This window comes from Camelus ferus, chromosome 16 (assembly GCF_009834535.1).
Source record: "Camelus ferus isolate YT-003-E chromosome 16, BCGSAC_Cfer_1.0, whole genome shotgun sequence".
In the NCBI taxonomy this organism is placed as follows: Eukaryota; Metazoa; Chordata; class Mammalia; order Artiodactyla; family Camelidae; genus Camelus; species Camelus ferus.
The window spans coordinates 20,437,834-20,457,571 of NC_045711.1; the positions used below are offsets into that span (position 1 = coordinate 20,437,834).

Here is a 19,738-nt window from a genome sequence, read left to right on the forward strand (position 1 = left end):
CTGCCGGTGGGCGGGGCCTTTCCTGGGGGGTTGGAAGCACAGTCTGGCCCTGTTATCTGCAGATTCTGTATTTGCAAGCTCACCCTCAAGATAAAATTTATCTGCAACCCCAAAATCAACAGCTGCTTTTCTGGTCACCCTCAGACATGGGAAGAACGGTGAAAACCTTGGGTCGCCAGATGTGCCCACCCCAGCTGCGGGAGAACCAGGCCAGGCTCTGCCTCAGAGATGCCGGGAGAGGATGCAGACAGCAGGGGGCAGTGCGGAGCAAGCAGGCCGCGCCGGCTCCGGGCCGGCGGGACTGGCTTGAATCCCAGCCGTGTACCTCTGGGTGGGGCAGCCTCCGGCAGGTCGCTTCACACCTCCGAACCTCCCCGTCTCTTTTGTAAAACAGGGGAAACAGAGTCTACAGGGATGAGTTGCTTGTAGGGTTCGAGATGCTAATCTCGGCAAAGTGTGTGTGTGTGTATTTCCCCAAGAGCAAGGGCCCAGCATTACGTCATTCAGTATTCATAGCGACTTCGTACTTCCGCAAATAATGGGAATTAATGATGTTTGTATCTGAATCTGCCTCTCAGGGATACCAGGCTAATCAAAATTGTATCTAGAAAATGAAAAATATACTGGGAATTAACTTCATTCTGGAGTTAGATTATGGTGGTGCTATACAACTCTGTGAATGTAATGAAAACTACTGAGTTAAGAATAAAAACAAAAACAAAAAGGGAAGTTTTAATTAGAAAAACAAAAAATAGGGGACGGTGTAGCTCAAGTGGCAGAGCATGTGCTTAGCATGCACGAGGTCCTGGGTTCAATCCCAGTGCCTCCTCCAAATATAAATGAATTGATAAACGTAATCACCTCCCTCTCATAAAACAAAAAGAAAAAGAAAAAAGTTAATTTTTTAATAAAAGAAAAAAAGGAAAAAATTAAAAACCTACCGAATTATATACCCTTCAAAACTACACTTTTTGATATGCGAATGGCGTCTCAGTAAAGATGCCACTTAAAAAGTGAGCCAATATATACAGTATAGATAAACAAGGATCAGCTGCAGAGCACAGGGAACTAGATTCAATTTCTTGACGTAACATAGTTGAAAAGAATCTGAAAAAACATGTATGTATGTAGATGCATAACTGAATGAATCAGTTTGCTGTACACCTGAAACTAACATTGTAAATCAATGACACCTCAATAAAAAATACAATTAAAAATACTTTTCTTCAAAAAAAAAGTGAACCAAGATGAAATTAAAAATTGAAATATCCCTGTATTACATAACTAGAACTTAATGACAAAAACATTCCCACAGAAATCTCTAGGGTCAGAAGTTTCCACTGGTCAGATCAAAACGACAGTGAGGCATCACCTCACACCAGTCAGAATGGCCACCATTCAAAAGCCCACGAACAATAAATGCTGGAGAGGCTGTGGAGACAAGGGAACCCTCCTCCACTGCTGGTGGGAATGTAGTTTGGTGCAGCCACTGTGGAAAACAGTATGGAGGTTCCTCAAAAGACTAAAAACGGACTTACCATATGATCCAGCAATCCCACTTCTGGGCATATATCTGGAAGGAACTCCAATTCGAAAACATACATGTACCCCAGTGTTCATAGCAGCACTATTTACAACAGCCAAGACATGGAAACAACCTAAATGTTCATCTACAGATGACTGGATAAAGAAGATGTAGTATATTTATACAACGGAATACTACTCAGCCATGAAAAATAATAAAATAATGCCATTTACAGTATCATGGGGGGACCTGGAGAATGTCATTCTAAGTGAAGTAAGCCAGAAAGAGAAAGAAAAATACCATATGCTATCACTCATATGTGGAATCTAAAAAAAAAAAAAGACAAATGAACTTATTTACAAAACAGAAACAGACTCACAGACACAGAAAGCAAGCTTATGGTTAGCAGAGGGGAAAGGCATTGGGAAGGGCTAAATTGGGAATTCGAGATTTGCAGATACTAAGTACCATACATAAAATAAACAACAAGGTCCTACTGTACAGCACAAGGAATTACATTCAATATCTTATAGTAACCTGTAATGAAAAAGAATATGAAAAGGAATATACGCATGTGTATGTATGACTGAAACATGATGCTGTGCACCAGAAATGTACGCAGCACGGTAAACTGACTCTACTTCAATTAAAGGTGCCAGAACTTGGAGGGCATTATGCCAAGTGAAATAAGTCAAACAGAGAAGGCCAAATATTGTAAGATATCACTTACCTGTGGGATCTTAAAAAAACAGCAAACTAGTTATTGCACAACAGAAAAGAAAGAGACTCACAGATGTAGAGAAGGAACTCTCAGTGACCAGTGGGAGAGGGAAAGGGGAGGGGCAAGATGGGGGTGGAGGGTTAAGAGGCACAAACCATCAGATTTGTCCCTGACAAGCTACCAGGATATATCGTACAACACAGGGAACATGGCCAACATTTTGTAATAACTGTAAGTGGAGTGCAGCCTTTAAAACTGTGAATCACTGTATTGTATACCTGTAACATATAATATTGTGCATCAACTATATTTCAATTTAAAAATATGACATTGTAAAATAAATACATAAGTAAAGGTTTTAAAGGTGCCAGAATTAGTTTATTGATTAATTTTTCATACTTAAAAGAAAAGCTAAGCTAGAGACTGAACTTGACAGGGCGGGCTAGGCCAGGCGGCAGAGACCACTAAGTCCTGGGAGCCCACGTGTTCGCATCCCACTGCGATGGGCCCGGTGGCTCCGCTGTAAGTAGTGAGTCCAGAACCCAGACTGCTTCCTTTTTTTTTTTTTTTTTTTGGTGGTGGTGGAGGAGATAATTAGGTTTGTTTATTTTTTTTTTTAAGGAGGAGGGACTGGGGATTGAACCCAGGACCTCATGCATGCTAAGCACGCACTCTACCACAGAGCTAGACCCGCACCCCCTGGGTTGCTTCTACCTTCGGGGCCCAGCGTGTTGTAGTTTAAGTCACCCTCACATCATCTGGCAAAATGGAGGAACAAGAAGAAAGTCGGATGAAGGCGAAAAGGAGACTCACCACCCAAGCCCGGGAGGGACATGAACTCCCCAGGCTTCACTGGCTTGAAGAAGCCCCACAGCCACCATCACAGGCAGGGCAGCTGGACCACGTGAAGAGGCAGGAGCAGGGTGGGCGGGGGGGAAGTTCCTGGGTCTCCGACGGCCCTGGTGGCAGCTGTGGTGTCATCCCTTGCTCGCCATCATGGGAGCAATGAACTCCCATGGTTTCAGCCAGCGTCAGTCACCTCGTCTGCAGCTGGGATCGCACGTCACTGACACGGAGTGTGAAGCAAGGTCTCTGAGCACAGTTCACGGGGAAGAGAAACTAAATAAAGGAAAATGAAAAAGAACAAGGTCCCACTGCGTTGCACAGGGAACTACATTCAACACCTTGGAATCACCTAAAATAATGAAGACTATGAGAAAGAATCTATATACAAATAACTGAATCACTGTGCTGTACACCAGACACTAACACAACATTATAAATCAACTATACTTCAAATTAAAAAAAAAAAAAAAGGAGGAGGAGGAGGGTGGGGAGGGTAGAGCTCAGCACTAGAGCGTGCGCTTGGCATGCATGAGGTCCTGGGTTCAATCTCCAGCACCTCCATTAACGAAAAGGTAAAAATAAAGGAAAAAAAGAAAAAAAGCAGGGACATGGCAGGAAGGTGCCTCGGCTCGAGAGGGCGGCTCTGCTGCAGAGTCCAAGCTTGCATTGCTTGCCCCAGGACACGCCGAGCAGAGACGTGCTGGGGCAAGGGAAGCCGGCAGGCCGAGACGATGGTGAGATGCGCCAGAGACCATCTTCCCAGGGTTAGAATTCAGGCTCCTTTTACGCTAGAAGATGAAAGGGTTAAGGGCTGGTTCCAGCCAGACTCTGGAGGGGACGAGTTCATTTCTTCATCCCAGCCTGGTCAGGAGGTTTCCTGTGAGCTCAACAAAGTTATTTTAGCTGAACGCTTGTTACCCAGGAGGCAGGGTTCCCAGACATGGGCCATTGTGTGTCATTTAAGCTAATGAGCAACACCCTTTTCGTGAGTAACTTCTAATAGGACACAGAGGCTCTTCCCAGTCACAGCTCCCGCACGCCACCTGAGGTTATGGGGGGTCAGCAGTCCTTCGTCTTTTAAGAGGAGCAGCGAGAAGCACCTGCACCCTGAAAAGTTGGCCAGGACAGCAGATCTCTCCGAAACTTGACAGATGGGAATGTGTGGCATCAGGGTGACTCCGCCGTCCATGCAGGATGGGTGCAGACCTCGTCCAGAGCCACAGCTCTGCCCAGCCCTGCCGACGGCATCCTGCCCGCCCAGCTGAGCACACATGCTCTGGCCCCGCCAGCCCTTGAGGCAGCTTTCCTTTCATTCTCAGACCACAGTTGTAACAGCTGCATTCAAGTCTTGCTTGGGGGGGCCCCGACAATTGTTGATTCGGTTTAGAAAAGCTTCATTGTATGTAGGAGCAGGCAGGAGAAGCTGAGGATTGAGCAACCTGACCTGCAACCCCTCCTCACCCCCAAGAAAGTTATCCTGGACCCAAGAGCAAGAGCAAGGTCCTCAGCTCCAGGCTCAGTGCTGGGGGCCCTGGGCCTCCAGGCTGGGGTCAGCTCCCCCCCCAGAAGGCTGTGGGGCCCCCCGGGCCCCGGGGCAGGGCCACAGGGAGCTCGTGCCCCCTCCCTGGCTCTGCCCCCCTGCCGGCCACTCAGGTCTAATTCCAGGAGTGGCTGAGGTGGCTTTCTCCAGCAGCATCACCTTACAGGCACCCAGGGAGCTTTTGTGCCTCAGGAAAAGTCTGCAACTCTCCTCCCCTAGAACTTCCCATGACCAAGAGCCTAATCTCTCGGCAAAAGAGAACAGCCTCCCGTCTCAGAGCCCCACCAGTCACGCTGTAATCCCGTGATATGGGGGTGGGGTGGGCAGGGACCGCAGGCTTTTTCCCATCAGAGAAGCTGTCGGCTCCCCCAGGGGCAGGTGCCGATCCCAGGGAGCCAGGAGCCTCTGGGGAGGGGGACCCCTGCCAACAACCCCAGCCCTCAAGCCTCTCTCTCATTTCTCCAAAAGCCTGGGGTCAAGCCAGGAACAAGTCGGCTTCCCAGAGGGCAGAGCCCTCCAGAGTGGGGCCAGGGCTTCCAGGAGGTGGGAGATGCAGGCGGGGGCGGGATGTCCTGAGGACTGAGACTCAGCAGTGAGTGGTCCTCCCCCAGTCCGGCCACATCAGCTACTGCCGGGCACGGCCCTCCACCCCTGGGCCCACTGTACGCGGAGTCCCCTCCCTGCATGTCGCTGTCCCCTCCGAGACTCTGAGCCCCGACGGCAGGGTTGGGACTCAGCCCTGCTGGTAAAGAAAAGAGCCAACAAGCACAAGCTGACATGAGAGGGACCAGGAAGGGTGGCCCCAGCTCGATGGCGGGGCCACAGGTAGTGGCCCAGGTCCTCAAGGGAGGCGTGCAGAAAGCCCTTCCTCAGGGTGCCGTGAGCTCAGACCCCTCTAAACACACACGCGGTGGGGGGTGCGCATGGCAGGAAGGGCCCCATGCTGAGCCACAGACACTCCTGGAGGCGAGGCCCCCCCCCCCACTGCGCTGGGCTCCTGGGGCAGCCTGAGCCTGGGATCCCCCTCCCTGCGGACAGACCTGGACGGCCACGCCCCCGACAGACAGGGTCAGCTCAGCACAGTGGCCCTGGCTGGCTGCCGGCTACACAGAGACTGTCTTGAGAGCTGGAAGGACCAGCACAGTGTCCGGGAAAGCGGGGGTGGGAGGCCTTAGGTCTCTTCAACTTCCTCATTGCCCAGAAGAAGGCAAAATATGCCATCGAGGTGGCCCTTGGGTTCTCTCCCAGAGGGCGAGCGTTTCCCCAGGCCCACCCACGGGGACCTCCTGTGTCTGTGTGTCTCCCTGTGTGTGTCCCCATGTGTGTCCCCTCTTGTGCGCACACACGAGCGGTGACGGGAATGGTGACCTGTGCCCAGTGACCTGGACAGGTTTCCTCTCCCTCCCAGGGTCCCCTCCTGCTTTTTCTCAGCTGCACCTGCCTCTTGCTTCCTCCAGGAAGTCCCCCTGCAGTGCCTGAGGCCTGATGCTGCCTGGGGAGTTAAACTCCACTCGAGGATTCTGTGTCAAGAAGGCCTCGCTGTTAACAGCGCTTTCTTGGTCACAGCCCTGTGGACAAGAACAAGCCACTTCCACCCATCTGGGACATGGGCCAGATGAGGAGCCAGGGGTGGGGGCCTTGACCGCTGTGAGGGTAACCCGCAGCCCTGCTCCTGTTCCCCGCCCCGCCCGCTCAACTGCAGGCTCCCTGCGCAGACGCGGGTCACAGCCTGTGCTCTGTGCAGCCACAGCGTGTGGCTGTCACCCTCGTTTTAGGGTGTGTCGTTCGTTCATTCACTCTGCAGACACATGCTGGAAGCATCTCTCACATGTGCCAAGGAACAGGGGGTGCAGAGGACGCAGGTGATCGCAAGGCAGAGGGAACATGAGTGACTGAGTGGCCAGAGGGCTGAGAGTCAACACCTGAGGTGCCAGAGCCCAGAGGGGGAGCCCTCACAGGAGCTAACACCCCAGCTGAGCCCAGAAGCCAAGAAGTTGGAGGGGAGCCTGGCAGGGAGCGGAGGTGGCCTGGCCTGGGGGAGGGGGACCTGGGGACATGGTCAGACCAAAGGCTCCCAGTGCGGTAGAGCCAGTGGGCCTGGTGGGCACCGGGCAGGAGGAGTGGAGGATGAGGAAGGGTCTGGAGCAAGAGAGGGCCCTGGGCTCAGCTTGACCTGCAAGAAGGGGCAGCGCCAGGATGGGTCACAGGAGCCCAGTAGGTCCCGCTGCTCCCAGACCCCTGTGCTTGGAGACAGGCTTGGTTTCCAGGCCCAGAGGGTGCGGCCCGTCTCCCAGACACCCAAGTTCCCACAGCTGGCTAGAGTGACCCACCAACCTCAGGAAAGTGTGGTACTTGTGATCAGTACCGTAACAGAAGGATTCAGCACTCAGCTGAAGGAAGAGACGCAGAGGACAGAGTCTGGGAGGGTCCAAACACGAGCCAGACTGCAGCCAGATGTGTGACAACACACACGGAGTACTGCCCCCGGGGAAGCTCGTGGTGTTTGTATTGCTGTGGTACTCACTGGGGCCTTACCTCCTTCTGCCCATGTGGCTGGCTGTCCTTTAGACCCAGCCGTTCCCAGAGGTCAGAAATGACATGCGCTTTCCCGAAGCCCCGAGCACAAGTCGCACTTTGGGCCATCAGGTGGGCAAGACCCCCAGCAACCAAGACGCTCCCATTAGGCAGGACATTGTGGGGCCCAGAGATCCCACCCCAGGAGAGCAGGCCAGGGCCAGACCTCTCTGAGAAAAGCTAACCCATCAAACACACTGGACGCAAGGGAGCTGCGGTTTTGGCACACAAGCTAGTGCACGTGGGCCCAGCCCCAGGGAGGGGCTCGTGGCTTGCCCCGTGCATCGTGGACACGGAGCGTGAGCCAGCGTACGGGGTCGCTCCCTTTGCTTCAGGCAGGAGCACACAGCTTTCCTTTTGGAGACTCAGATGAGCCCGTGTCAGGAGCCGGGGGAGCTGGGGCGAGGCGGTGGGGGTGCCTCTGCACACCCTGGCCTCAGGCAGCCCTGATCCCCTCCAGCTGCTGCCCTGGGGTGCAGGCACCCCCTCCCCTTCCCCCTCGCCTCAGGCCCATAGCCTCTGACCCCAGGGCAGAGAGCAGCCTTTGAGGGACGATTCTGGAGATTGAAGAACCCAGAATCTCAAGAGCAGAAAACCAGTCCGCAGTGCAGTGTGGGGCCAGTGTCGGAGCTGTGCTGGCTGTGGGGTGTGTGCTGGGCGTGCGGGGTGTGAGGCCCTCTGCCCCTCTCCTGGGGCTGGCTGGTACCCACTTGCTGGAGCAGTGGGTTGTGTCCTCCACAAGGTCTCCCAGCCCCGGAGCCCGCCTGGTCATGTGCCCTGGGCTCCCAACTGACACATCACAGGGTAGGGTGGTCGCCTCTAAGAGCCCGGGGGGGAGGGACATTCCCACCCAAGGCCTGCATGAGGGACCTGAGAGCATCTGGCGTAGCCGCAGAGGAGATGCTGCTTTGCTGGGGGATACTTCCAAAACCAGACTCAGCATCTCAGCCTGAATCACAAGCAGAATTCCTAACCCAGCAGGGACCATGTCCTTAAAGCCACAGCATCAGCTGGTAAGGAGTGAGCCTGGGACAATGGGATGGGGGCCCGCTCTGCCGTGCTGAGCCTCCTCTCCCAGTGGAAGCAGCCCTTCCAGCCCCCTCCCTGGAGCCCAGTCTGGGCCACTTTGCCTGAAGAACCTGAGACCGCCACCCTGAGGTCGCTGCCTTGCAGGGAACCGCTGGTCCTTCAGAGCACCCAGCCCTCCGCCTCTCCTGCTACAAACCCTCAACCAGACTCAAGTCTCAGGAGGGCCCAGGGGGTGACAGATGCAGTGAGACCCACAAAGGGCGTGAGGCACACACCAGAGGAACTGCGTGGCCTTGCTGACTTATATCCACAGAAACAGGAGGAAATCGTGTGGAAGGAACAGAAGGTCGCATGAAGCTGGCTGTGGGCACACTGAGCAGAGCCACCCATCCTGTGGGTGACTGCAAGCAGCAGGGTTAGGACTCTCCGGTGCGCTCAGTTCGTCGCCCAACCTAGACCCCAGGGTGCAGTCGGGGTTGGCAGGTGTAGGGGGCCAGCCTTGAGCACAGTGTGCCTTGGCCATCACCCAGGGGCACTGGCCCAAGGCTGCAGGGGCCAGCTCCAGGCCACCTTCCCCCAGCAGCCAGGAAGGGGCATATTACCCACACCAGGGTTTCTTTTTAATTTATTTTCCAAAACCGAGGATGGAGCTTCTGGCTGGCATCTTTGGGTTGTGGGTGAGGAGGGTGGCCCCTTCCAGGGAGGCAAGTTTCTGTGTACAAGGAAGCAGTGCAAGGCGGCCTGGTGCTGCCTGCCTCGGGCCAGCCCACACACCACACCCCACTGCCACCCAGCCCACTCCAGCCCAGGCCTATAAACCCTCCAAGCCTGCCTCTCCTGTTGGACAGAGGCTTGGAGTTGGCATCATGTAGCTGAATTTCAGTGGCCTTCGGGCCCTGGTGACAGGGGCAGGGAAAGGTAGGTGTGAGCCGGGCAAGTGGGGGTGTGGGAGAGGCCAGACCTGAAGCCTCACAGGCCCACGTTGGGGGTCTGCGTGTCCCTTCATGCCTGTCACAGCCTGTCCTGCCAGCACCTGCCCCCCGACTCCACCCACCGAGCCACAGACCGGGGCCTGGGCCGCTCCCCGCCACCCAGCAGGCCCCACTGGGACCAGACATGAGCCCCTCTCTGCTCAATGCAAGGCCCCTCCAGAAAGGGCAGCCTTCAGACTGGGCAGCCCAGGTCTCTTCCCCCAACCTGGCAGGAAGGAGCTGCCCTCTGGGCCTCCCTTGGCCGGATCCCAGGTGCTGGGCCTCTGACCCCCACCACCTCCTGGGCCAGCACCCTCTCACTGCTCTTTCTTGAGCAGCAAAGCTGCAGCCCCCAGCCCCAGACTTGACCCAGACGTGTTGGGCCATCTGCCTGACAGTTGCACCCTTGCAGGGATTGGGCGCGACACTGTGAAGGCCCTGCATGCCTCAGGAGCCAGAGTGGTGGCCATAAGCCGCACCAACGCCGACCTGTTCAGCCTCTCCAAGGAGGTGAGGTGTGCAGCCCACTGCAGCCCAGGCCCGTGACCCTCAGAACCTGCTAGAACCATCCCTTTGGTCACTGGCCAATGCCTCCTCTCAGTGCCTCGGGATAGAGCCTGTGTGCGTGGACCTGGGTGACTGGGAGGCCACAGAGCAGATGCTGGGCGGCGTGGGCCCCGTGGACCTGCTGGTGAAGAACGCTGCCGTGGCGCTGCTGCAGCCCTTCCTGGAGGTCACCAAGGAGGCCTTTGACAGGTGGGGAGTGGGAGAGGAGGTGGACTGGGGAGAGGGCTGCTGAGGAGGCAGAGCGGGCATGGCCACTGTCTGTCTGTCTGCAATGCCCCTAGGTCCTTCGATGTGACCCTGTGCTCTGTGTTCCAGGTGTCCCAGGTGCGCCGGTGGGAGGGTGTGGCTTAGCACTGACGTGGCCCAGGTTGGGGTGCGCTGGGTGGGGTCAGGCTGCCCCCTCTCTTGGTTTCCAGATGGTGGCCCGAGGCATGATCGCCCGCGGAGTGCCTGGCTCCATCATCAATGTCTCCAGCATGGTGGCCCACGTCACCTTCCCCAACCTTGCTGTCTACAGTGAGTCCCCCTACCCAGCCTGGACCACCCCCCCGAACCCCACTCCATGCAGGAGCCGCTGGACTCCCGGGCTGGGCCGCATGCAAAACGGGCTGAATCCCTAAGGGCCCGTGGTGCTGCGCTCCGTCCACGGGCTCCACCAAGGGCGCAATGACCATGCTGACCAAGGCCATGGCCTTGGAGCTGGGGCCATACAAGGTGCGTGTGGCGGCGCTGGGGGCGCCGGGGGCCCGGACCTGGGGGGGAACGGGTGGTGGGTAAGGCTGGGGGCTGGGGGCGAGAACTGGGCAGAGGGTGTCAGAGGTAAGTAGGGGCTGTGGGGCGAGGCTCGTCGGCCACCTGAGGCTGCCCCTCCGGCCTCCCCGCCCCAGATCCGGGTGAACTCCGTGAATCCCACGGTGGTGCTGACGGCCATGGGCCAGCTCTTCTCGGCCGACCCCGATTTTTCCCGGAAGCTGAAGGAGCGCCACCCGCTGAAGAAGTCTGCAGGTCAGCGGGGCTTCGCGGAGCGGCGGGCGCGTCTGGGGCCAGGCTCATCCAGCGGAGCCGAGCCGCGCTGACCCCGCCCTCCGCCCGCCGCAGAGGTGGAAGACGTGGTCAACAGCATCCTTTTCCTGCTCAGCGACCGCAGCGCCTCCACCAGCGGCTCGGGCACCCTCGTGGACGCCGGGCACCTGGCCTCCTAGATGGCGCTGCGCCGGACGGCCTGGCGGATGACGCTAGGCCCCGCTCCCCGCCCCGCCGCGCTTCTACACCGGGCCCCGCCCCACGCCCGGCCACGCCCCCGGCCCACCCCTCTGCGCCCGCCACAGGGCCCGCCGCCCCCACCCCACTGCTCGGCTCCACCGGCCTGGGCTCCCCTTCCCGCCCCACTAGCACGCCCCACTTCCAGACCACATTCCACATTTCAGGCACCCACACCCGCGCTGCCGTGAGACCCCGCCCCTGTCGCCCCCACCCACTGCGTCTTTTGCGGTGCGGGGTGGATTTGCCTAAATAAACGCAGGCCATTCTCCTGCAGCCGGCGAGTTCCCTGGGCTCTGGATGGGCTCGCCGGGACGCTGGGGAGGGGAGGGTCGGGGCTGAGGGGCACATTCACCTTCCAAGAAGTGAGCAGGTGGCCTATTCGAAGCGCACCCCGACACGCCCCCATTCCACCGCTGACCCTGCCTTTGAGCTGACTGGCCGCGATTCCTGGCAAAGGAAGAGATTCCTCATATCCACGTCCCTGACAAAACACCCAACCAGCTCTGGGCAGAGGACGGAGGGCAGCCTGTGGCCACCTTTCCTGCCTGCACCTCTGGCTCCGTCCCTCAGCCCAGAGTCCTCGCTTTGACTGCTGCCGGCAGCAGAGGGGAGAGGGTCTGAGGAGGGTCTGGGGAGATGCCCTGGACCATAGGCCAGCCCTAGGGGAGATGGGACTGAACGCTTAGCCTGGGCGTGAGGAGCGGGGTGCTGGACCAGCACAGTTTATCCAACCCTGAGGAACCCAGCTCCACCTTGGGGCACACCTTCCCCCACAAGACCACCCACGAGAGGGCAGCCCAAGCTGGGGAGGGGTCCACAGCTGCTGCTGTACCTACTGTCCGTGGCCTGAATCCGGGCACAACAGCTCTGCAGCCTGAGCGGCTAGAGGGTCTTGCAGGTAGGGCCTGCTGGGATTCAGTTGTGCTTGCATGGGTCAAGGTCCTGAGTGTCACATGACTTCTGAGTGTGACGAGGCCTGAGCTGACCAGTCAGCTGGACTGGCACAGTGTCCAACCCTGGGCAAGAGGGCAAGGGATGAGGGACTGGGGTGGGGCAAGGGATGAGGGACTGGGGTGGGGCCCTCCAGGCACTGGTACCACTGGGCTGGGAGAGCAAAGGGCACGGAGCAGGGGTGAGGAGTGCTGAGGCCACTCTGGCCAGCTGCAGGGCCTCCTAAATCAAGGTCTGTGCCAAAGTTGGCTTGGGTCAGTCCAGCTGGCTCAGTGAGGAGCACAGACAAGTGAAAGGATCTGGACACCATTCCGGGGGCCAGGAAAAGCCAGTGCAGGGACCTGGGCAGATAGGCCTTTCAGGAAGGACAGGCTGGGGGCTGTCTCCCACCCTCAGCCTGGGGCAGGCAGAGGGCAGGGTCCAAGGTTAGAAGCAGACGGCAGGGTGTGCTGGTTGGCCAGGCGGTGTGGGCTGCACCACAGGGCTAGGTCTGGTAGGGGCTTGTTGGCTGTCCGCCAGGCGTTTCTCAGATCTGACTCTTGCTGGCCCTGGCCATCCTCTTCTCCAGACTGTCCACCTCTCTGGCCCCAGTGACCCGACCGCCCTGCAATCACCAATTCCCTACTCCTGGCCTCAGAAGGTTCTCAGGGCAGTGTTTCTAGACTTTCCCACCATGACCCACAGAACAAAGTAGCTTTTACAGGGGGAGCCAGCAAATACGTGGACACGGGAGCACACATACATCTGTAACTGACCCTAAAGCTGCAGGGCAATGTTTGCCTCTGCTGTTCACTGTGTACCCCAGTGACCCCAAGCCTATCCCCTCCCATCCTATCCATGTTTTTAAAGTGCTTGTGGCCTTCTGTGGGCTGGCCAAGTGAGCTAGAGTTTCAACTCCTTTTGAGGCTAAAGCCCACGGTCGTTGGTCTTGGCCTCTTCTTCAGGCTTATTGGGTTATCTAAACCCTTGCCCTCTGAGCACTACAAGGGAGCCGGCGTGAGCCACTCCCAGGTCTGGGGGAGGAGAGCATGCGATCCTTTTCACCAAACTTTTCTTCTCAGAAACAAAACAGAAAATGTTGGCACTGAGTTCTCCATTTAGCGTGTAGTTACACATTCTTTCTGCTATTAACTACCACACCTGTTTTTTTTCTAATAATCTTGGTAAGGGAAAAATGCTGGCAGGGTCAGCTAAACCAATTTAGCGCCCCGGGTAGAAGAGTCGCCACCCAGCAGCTTGAAAAACCCCGCCCCAGTGTCCGGCGGGGACCCTCCCCGCCTGCCCCGCCCCGGCCACGCCTACCGATTTCGACCAATCGCCTCCGTGGGCAGGCTGCTATTTGAATGTCCCCGCCTCCCGCCAGAATACCGCCCTGCGATTGGCCCGCCTCGCCCCGCCCCGCGCCCTTCTGGACCCCTGGGCTTGCAGTAGGGCGGCCGCAGTGTGCAGGGCTAAGCCGGACCTCATGGATCTGGGGCTCGCAGGGCACCGGGCGCTTGTCACCGGGGCGGGCAAAGGTGGGCTGGGGTCGGCCAGGGGCGGACAATGGTAGGCTGGAGGGGCGGCTGGGGGCGGCTGGGGGCGGCCGGGGAGGGTTGCTCGCCCTGAGCCGCGCTCCCCGCAGGCATCGGGCGCGGCACAGTCCAAGCGCTGCACGCGGTGGGTGCGCAGGTGGTGGCTGTGAGCCGGACCGAGGCCGACTTGGACAGCCTGGTCCGCGAGGTAGGCGCCGCCCTGTCCCAGCCCAGCGGGGGGCGGGCGGGGACACGCGGGCGCCGGGCCCTGGGGCTCAGCAAGGACCCTAACCAGCCTCCCTCCCCGGGCGCGCCGCCTCCGTGGGCAGCTGACTAGTCGGGAGAATGACGACGCCCCCTGGATTTAGAAAGAGGCAGAAATGGCTGTCTTGCTGGCCCGGGGCCAGAGGCTCCCCAGGCGCAGGGAGGAAGTGGGCTGGCCGGAGGCGGGGCCAGGTTCCTGTTACCCAAGCCCAGAGTTGTCCAGAGGCCCAGTTAACTCCCTGTCCCCCGCATTAGCCTGGGATTCTGAGCCCCCAAAAGGTGACTGGCTCCTCTGGGCCCCGTAACCTCTCTGCTTGTGAGACTGAAAGGTCACCCAGATCCAGCCCCCCTCCGACTGGTGGCAGAGGCCCAGCTGTACGCTTTCTTGGAGCCTCTGGTAGATGACCTCCCCACACCTAACTTAGTGCCCAGGGGTAGAGCCTGTCTGCGTGGACCTGGGTGACTGGGAGGCCACAGAGCGAGCACTGGAAGGTGTGGGCCCCGTGGACCTGCTGGTGAACAATGCCGGCGTGGCACTGCTGCAGCCCTTCCTGGAGGTCACCAAGGAGGCGTGTGACATGTGAGCCAGTGAGGGTGGAGGACCCTGGGGGGAAGGGCTGTCCCCTGCAGCAGCAGCCCCTGTCCCTGACCAGGGTCTATCCATACCTACCTCCAGATCTTTCGATGTGAACCTTCGGGCTGTCATCCAAGTGTCCCAGGTGAGCTGCCTTCAGGGCAGGGGTGGGAATTGGTGGGTGACATTCTGCCTCATGCTCCCTCTGCAATTCTAGATCGTGGCCCGAGGCTTGATAGCTCGGGGAGCCCCAGGATCCATCGTGAATGTCTCCAGCCAGGCCTCCCAGCGTGCCCTGACTAACCACAGCGTCTACAGTGAGCCAACCCTGGCTGTGCCCTGCCCCCCGCCCCTCCCCTCAGGCCTGAGCACCCAGCTCAGGCTCTCCACACTCTGTCCCCCCTCACAGGCTCCACCAAGAGTGCCTTAGACATGCTGACCAAGGGGATGGCTCTGGAGCTTGGGCCACACAAGGTGAGCCCCGCTGGGAGGCCTCCCATCCCCCAGCCCACCTGCCCAGAGAGTCCCAGCCCACCTTGCTGACTTCCTGACTGTCCTGGGGCAGATCCGTGTGAACGCAGTGAACCCCACAGTGGTGATGACTCCCATGGGCCAGGCCAACTGGAGCGACCCCCAGAAGGCCAAGACCATGCTGGACCGCATCCCACTTGGCAGGTTTGCTGGTGAGTCGGGCAGGAGCCCAGCTGGGAATTATACCAGTAACCTGCTTGGGTGAGGGGTGGGAGGGCAGCTCCCTTCACCCACACCCTGAGCCCCACCCTGCCCGCAGAGGTGGAGAACGTGGTGGACACCATCCTCTTCCTGCTGAGTGACCGGAGTAGCATGATCACGGGCGCCACTGTGCCGCTGGATGGGGGCTTCCTGGCCACCTGAGCCCCCTCCACCCACACGTACTCCTGTTCCACGCTGAGCCCACCTTAACCCTCCCCTTCTCCATTCTTCCAATAAACCTGACTCTTCTGCCCAGCCTGCATGCTGATTCCTAGGCTGCTGTCGAGTGGCTGGAAGACACAGAGCTCAGGGGCTGAGTGTGGGAGTGAGTCCCAGATAGAGACGCCCATTCAACTCATATCCCAGGCCGGGCGGCAGCCTGGCTCCCCAGCCTGAGGTCTGCAGGCCTGGCTAAGTCCCTGGCAGGGCTGGGAGATGGAACTTTCCAGAAGGCCAGCTCCTAAGGAGGCTAGTGAATTTGACCAAGGATGGCCTTTGGCCTGGTCCAGAGAGGCCTCTGGGGTGGAAGCAGTAGTGTTTTGAACACAAACATTGGCTGGGATTCCTGGAAGTCAGCGCATAAAAGACAGAAGTGAACTGAGGAGGCAGTGTTGGAAAGTCACTACTTTGTTGACTTGAGTGACTTCTTTGCTGAATCAGACGATGGTTTTCAACTACTGAGAACATTTCCTCAACTTTTTGAGTTATTCACCATGTACTGAACACAGGCACAGCACAAGCTCCAGCTGCAGAATTTGCCCACTTCCATGGTGTAGGTACTCCCACCTGTTTGATGTCCTTGAGGCGGCGCTGGGGAGAGACGGGAGCATCTCACCTCTGCCTGGTATCCCCACCACGCAGACACAGTAGCTCTAAATGACCCACCCGAAAGCACAGATAATAATGTACAAAAATAATTAGAAAGTGATGTGCTTTGAGCATTTGTTAAATTGTGTCTTTGATAGAACTAGTTGTAAGTTTATATAATTATTAACAATAGCTGCTTAAAAACTGGCTAGCAAAATTCCTGAGGTTTAGCAGTCGGCTCAGAGACCCACAGTTTGGTAGCAGAGTGTGGCCTTCTCATCATGGGTCTGCCCAGGAGGAGTGGTGCCCTGTGGCCTCGGGGCGAGGTCGGTGCCAGGCCAGGCTCCCTGCCGTCCCTCCTCCCCGTCCACACCACACTTGTCCTACCTCCACAGCTTCATGGGCCCCTCTGCCTGGATGCCCTTCCTTCCCATGGCCTGGCTCCTTGGGACTCCGCTCAGTGTTCCCCAGACTGGGCGGAACAGCCTTGCCCTCGGCTGTTGGGGCCACGCTGCCCCCTGCCACACCTGGGAGCTGCTTAAGCAGCCAGAGCCCACCCGCTCCCCGGGCCGGGCCCCTCCAGAGGCCCCATCCACATGAGGGGGGCTGTCTTCATCCAGAAGGGGCCGAGTGCACTTGCTCCCTCTATGATCCGGGTCCCTCCTTTGGAAACTGACAGCTCAGTAAGCTCTTCCTTCTCCTCTGGCCCAGGGTTGGGGGATCAAGGTCACCTGCTCTGTACCCATGAATTGGGAAGGGGACTGGGGGCAGAGCACCCGAGGGCAGAGGGGCAGGCAGGGTGAGAGGAGCAGGTCAGGCAGCCAGACAGGCAGGAGATGGTGGAGAACGTTTATTGTATAAAATAAGAAAAGGGCTGCCCCATCCTGGGGCACAAGAACAGAACCCACCCCCCAACCTCCCCCAGCAGGGAAGCCCATCCTGGGGCTGCCCTGGGCCCGCCCCTGCAGCCTGAGGGAGTCCCTGCTCCCTTCTGGCCTCCCGTAGGGACCAGGGGAGGCCGGAGCTGTGCCCCTGGAAAGAGGTGGACAGGATCACCCAGCCCCAGCACCGCCACCAGGGGCAGCAGCCTGGTCCCCATGCTTCCTTCCCCTCCCCACCCACACCACTCCCCCACCGCAGACTCGGGGACATCGAACATCTCGACAGGACAGACATGGGTGGGCACGGGCTGTGCCTCCAGAAGTGGGGGTTCTAGAAGACCGTGCACTTCTTCCCCGGCTTTTTCACGGGAGGTGGGCAGAGAACAGCCCGGATGGCCTCATCAAACACGGTCTTCAGGCCCCGCTGGGTCAGGGCCGAGCACTCCAGGTACTTGACAGAGCCTGGGGGCAGCGAGGGATGGGGGACGCTGAGGGAGTGGGGGCGGCACAGGTGCACAGCAGACGGGGATGCCTCTCTTCCCCGCTCCCCATGCTGGCCGGTCTGGCGGTGCCCACTCACCGATCTCCCTGGCCATAGCCAGGCCCTGGGGGTAGGTGATGGGCGCCAGCTTCTTGTCCCGCAGCCGCTCGACGGTGTCCTTGTCATCTCGGAGGTCCAGCTTGGTGCCCACCAGGAGGATGGGCGTGTGGGGGCAGTGGTGCCGCACCTCTGGGTACCACTGTGGGGACGGAGGCTCTGACCCCTGCTCCTTGGGGCCTTCACCCCAGTCTGGCCCAGAGCAGGCCATGGCTCCCAAGGGCCCCTTCCCTGTGGCGCCTAGACCCACCCTGAATCGTTCCTCTTCACGGGGTGACCGCTGGGTTCAGTGGGGAGATGACCAAGGACAGAAATCCCCAGCCAGGAAGTTTCCAGGCCCATCAGGGCCTCGCAGTCAGGGCCCTCCCTCCCCTGAATGCCTTGCGGCTCGCCACTCCAGCCCCACCCCGACCCCTCGTCACCCCTCTGGACCACCTTCAGACCCCACAGCCAGCAGAACGGCATCACCTCTGCCTCCAAAGGACAGTCTGCCTCTGGAAGGTCTTCAGGCAAGAAACCCCTGCCCTGTAAAGGCAAGTTCTCTGGGCAGCCCCCTCCCCTCCGGCAGAGGATGAACACTTCGTCCAGCCCTGCCCTACCTTGGCTCGAACATTCTCAAAGGAGGCTGGGCTCACCAGGGAGAAGCAGATCAGAAAGACGTCCTTGGGAGAAAAGGAGAGAGAGGCCTAGGCGGAAGTGGTCAAGGAGGGCTGCCGGCCCCAGTACCCCCACGTCAGGACCTCTGGGCCTCCACCTAGCCTCCCAGCCCTGTGGGCAGCCCTGTGGTCGCCTACTGTCTGAGGGTAGGAGAGTGGCCGCAGCCGGTCGTAGTCCTCTTGCCCAGCAGTGTCCCACAGCCCCAGGTTGACCGGCTTCCCGTCAACCATCACATTGGCGGAGTAGTTGTCGAAACTGCAGGAGCGGAGTGAGAAAGGTCGGCCCAGGGCTGGGGCTCTCAGGCCCTCACAGACCTGGAGCCCAGCTGGCCCCTCAGCCCCACCTGGGGAGCCCAGACCGGGCCCACGTGGGCCTGGCCCCCAGGCACCCGCGCCCCCCACGCCAGCCCGCCACAACTGCTCACACGGTGGGGATGTACTCTCCCGGGAAGGCGTTGGTAGTGTAGCTGATCAGCAAGCAGGTCTTCCCCACGGCGCTGTGGAGACAGGGTGAGCCCAGGCTGCTCCCAAGCCCGCCCCAGCTCCCTGCCCAGCAAGGGCAATCCCCTCCCACGGAGCCACAAGCCAAGTGAGGCTGCCCAGGGTGGGGACAGGGGTCCCTGCCCAGCAGATCCTCAGCGACCCAGGGATAGAGGAGGAAAACCAGGGTAGGCAGGCCTCTGGGGGGAGCAGAGTGGTGGGTGCGGGCTGGGGCGAGCTGCCCCACAGCTGCAGGCAGGTGCTGGAAGGGTGGCAGGGGAGGGTGGGGCCGGCTGAAGGTTCAGCCCAGGTGAGAGGCCTGGACCCACCCACTGAGAGGCCAGGCGGGGCCGCGGGCCGCCCGCAGCATCAGGTGGGCCTGGGCTGGAGGCCGGCGCCCTGAGACCAGCCGGGGGTGGGGGGTGTCCCGCCCCACCGCGTCCTCCCGCCCCTGCTGGGTCCCCCGGCGCCCACGGTCGGTGGGGGGGTCGGGGGCGCGCTGGGGCCGCCCCGCCGGACCCCGAGGCGGGGTCCTGGGCCCGCGCGCGCCGCCTTCTCCGCGCCCGGGAGCCGAGCGCCCCGCGCGGGAGGGTCCCTGGAGCCGCCCCTGCCCGGCGTGCCCGGCCGAGCGGCCCCCGCGCCGCGCACTCACCCGTCGCCGACCACCACACACTTGATGGCCTGCATGGGCGCGGGCCGGGCGGGCGCGGCCGCGAGCCGAGCTGCGGAGAAATGCCCGGCGCCGCAGCCGCCGCGGACCGGAGCCGAGCGCCGAGCCGAGCGGCCGGAGACAGCCGAGCGCCGCCGAGCGCCGGGCGCGGAGACAGCCGAGCGCGGCCGGTCGGGCGGGCGGGGGGCGCGGACCCGCCCCGAACCCGTACCAACGCGCCTTCCAGAGAAATCTGGTGCGGGGCGGGGATATGACGCATCCCCCCGATCCGGTCCCCGAGCTCCTGTGACCCACACTAAGGCACCGCGCAGGCAGACGGCTCCCACCCACCTGGACAGGTTTGGGTGGTCCATGCGCACAGGGTTTCTTCCAGGGAGAACACTCCCAGGGTCCACCCACCCTTCAACCAGGAGACAGCTGGAGACAACTGGTGTTTGCAGTCACCAGAGGCCTCCAAGGCGGGCAACCCCGGGCCCAGCTGTCACCCTCCCCTCCCGTCCGCTGCGGTAGCCAGACCACCACCTCCATCTGGCAGCAGTTGGGGGGGGTGGTGACCCACCCACACCTAGAGGGTA

At 59.8% G+C, this 19,738-nt stretch overlaps 3 protein-coding genes and 1 long non-coding RNA gene across 10 annotated transcripts; 2 read left to right on the plus strand and 2 right to left on the minus strand.

The window, feature by feature from the left end:
- Positions 1 to 2,602: 2,602 nt before the first annotated feature.
- LOC116656689 lies at positions 2,603 to 12,048 on the minus strand. Its single transcript, XR_004311571.1, has 3 exons — positions 11,869 to 12,048; positions 11,389 to 11,483; positions 2,603 to 3,365 (listed from the first exon to the last, which is right to left on the minus strand). It is a non-coding gene; the product is annotated as an uncharacterized LOC116656689 (long non-coding RNA).
- Positions 9,102 to 11,270, plus strand: LOC116656688 (carbonyl reductase [NADPH] 2-like). Its single transcript, XM_032456501.1, is given in 8 exon segments — positions 9,102 to 9,153; positions 9,619 to 9,716; positions 9,808 to 9,962; positions 10,055 to 10,097; positions 10,190 to 10,289; positions 10,423 to 10,487; positions 10,661 to 10,778; positions 10,872 to 11,270. Coding segments are annotated over 8 exon segments (735 nt in total). The 3' UTR covers positions 10,976 to 11,270.
- Positions 12,049 to 13,345: 1,297 nt separating the features above from the next.
- On the plus strand, positions 13,346 to 15,326 carry DCXR (dicarbonyl and L-xylulose reductase). Its single transcript, XM_032456502.1, has 8 exons — positions 13,346 to 13,504; positions 13,612 to 13,709; positions 14,191 to 14,345; positions 14,442 to 14,484; positions 14,557 to 14,656; positions 14,749 to 14,813; positions 14,905 to 15,022; positions 15,130 to 15,326. Exons 1-8 carry the CDS (start codon positions 13,453 to 13,455, stop codon positions 15,231 to 15,233), a joined length of 735 nt encoding a protein of 244 aa, XP_032312393.1. The 5' UTR covers positions 13,346 to 13,452; the 3' UTR covers positions 15,234 to 15,326.
- Positions 15,327 to 16,713: 1,387 nt separating this feature from the next.
- Positions 16,714 to 19,664, minus strand: RAC3 (Rac family small GTPase 3). 7 transcript variants are annotated; one of them, XM_032456509.1, is made up of 7 exons: positions 19,146 to 19,664; positions 18,439 to 18,510; positions 18,152 to 18,269; positions 17,993 to 18,019; positions 17,826 to 17,882; positions 17,340 to 17,499; positions 16,714 to 17,221 (listed from the first exon to the last, which is right to left on the minus strand). In XM_032456509.1, the coding sequence occupies exons 1-7, from the start codon at positions 19,514 to 19,516 to the stop codon at positions 17,091 to 17,093; spliced, it is 936 nt and encodes a 311-aa protein (XP_032312400.1). In that variant the 5' UTR covers positions 19,517 to 19,664; the 3' UTR covers positions 16,714 to 17,090. The 7 variants fall into 7 exon arrangements, with proteins under 7 accessions (XP_032312400.1, XP_032312399.1, XP_032312398.1 ...); XM_032456508.1 differs by having other exon boundaries at positions 17,793 to 17,882; XM_032456507.1 differs by having other exon boundaries at positions 17,957 to 18,019.
- Between the last annotated feature and the right edge of the window lie 74 nt (positions 19,665 to 19,738).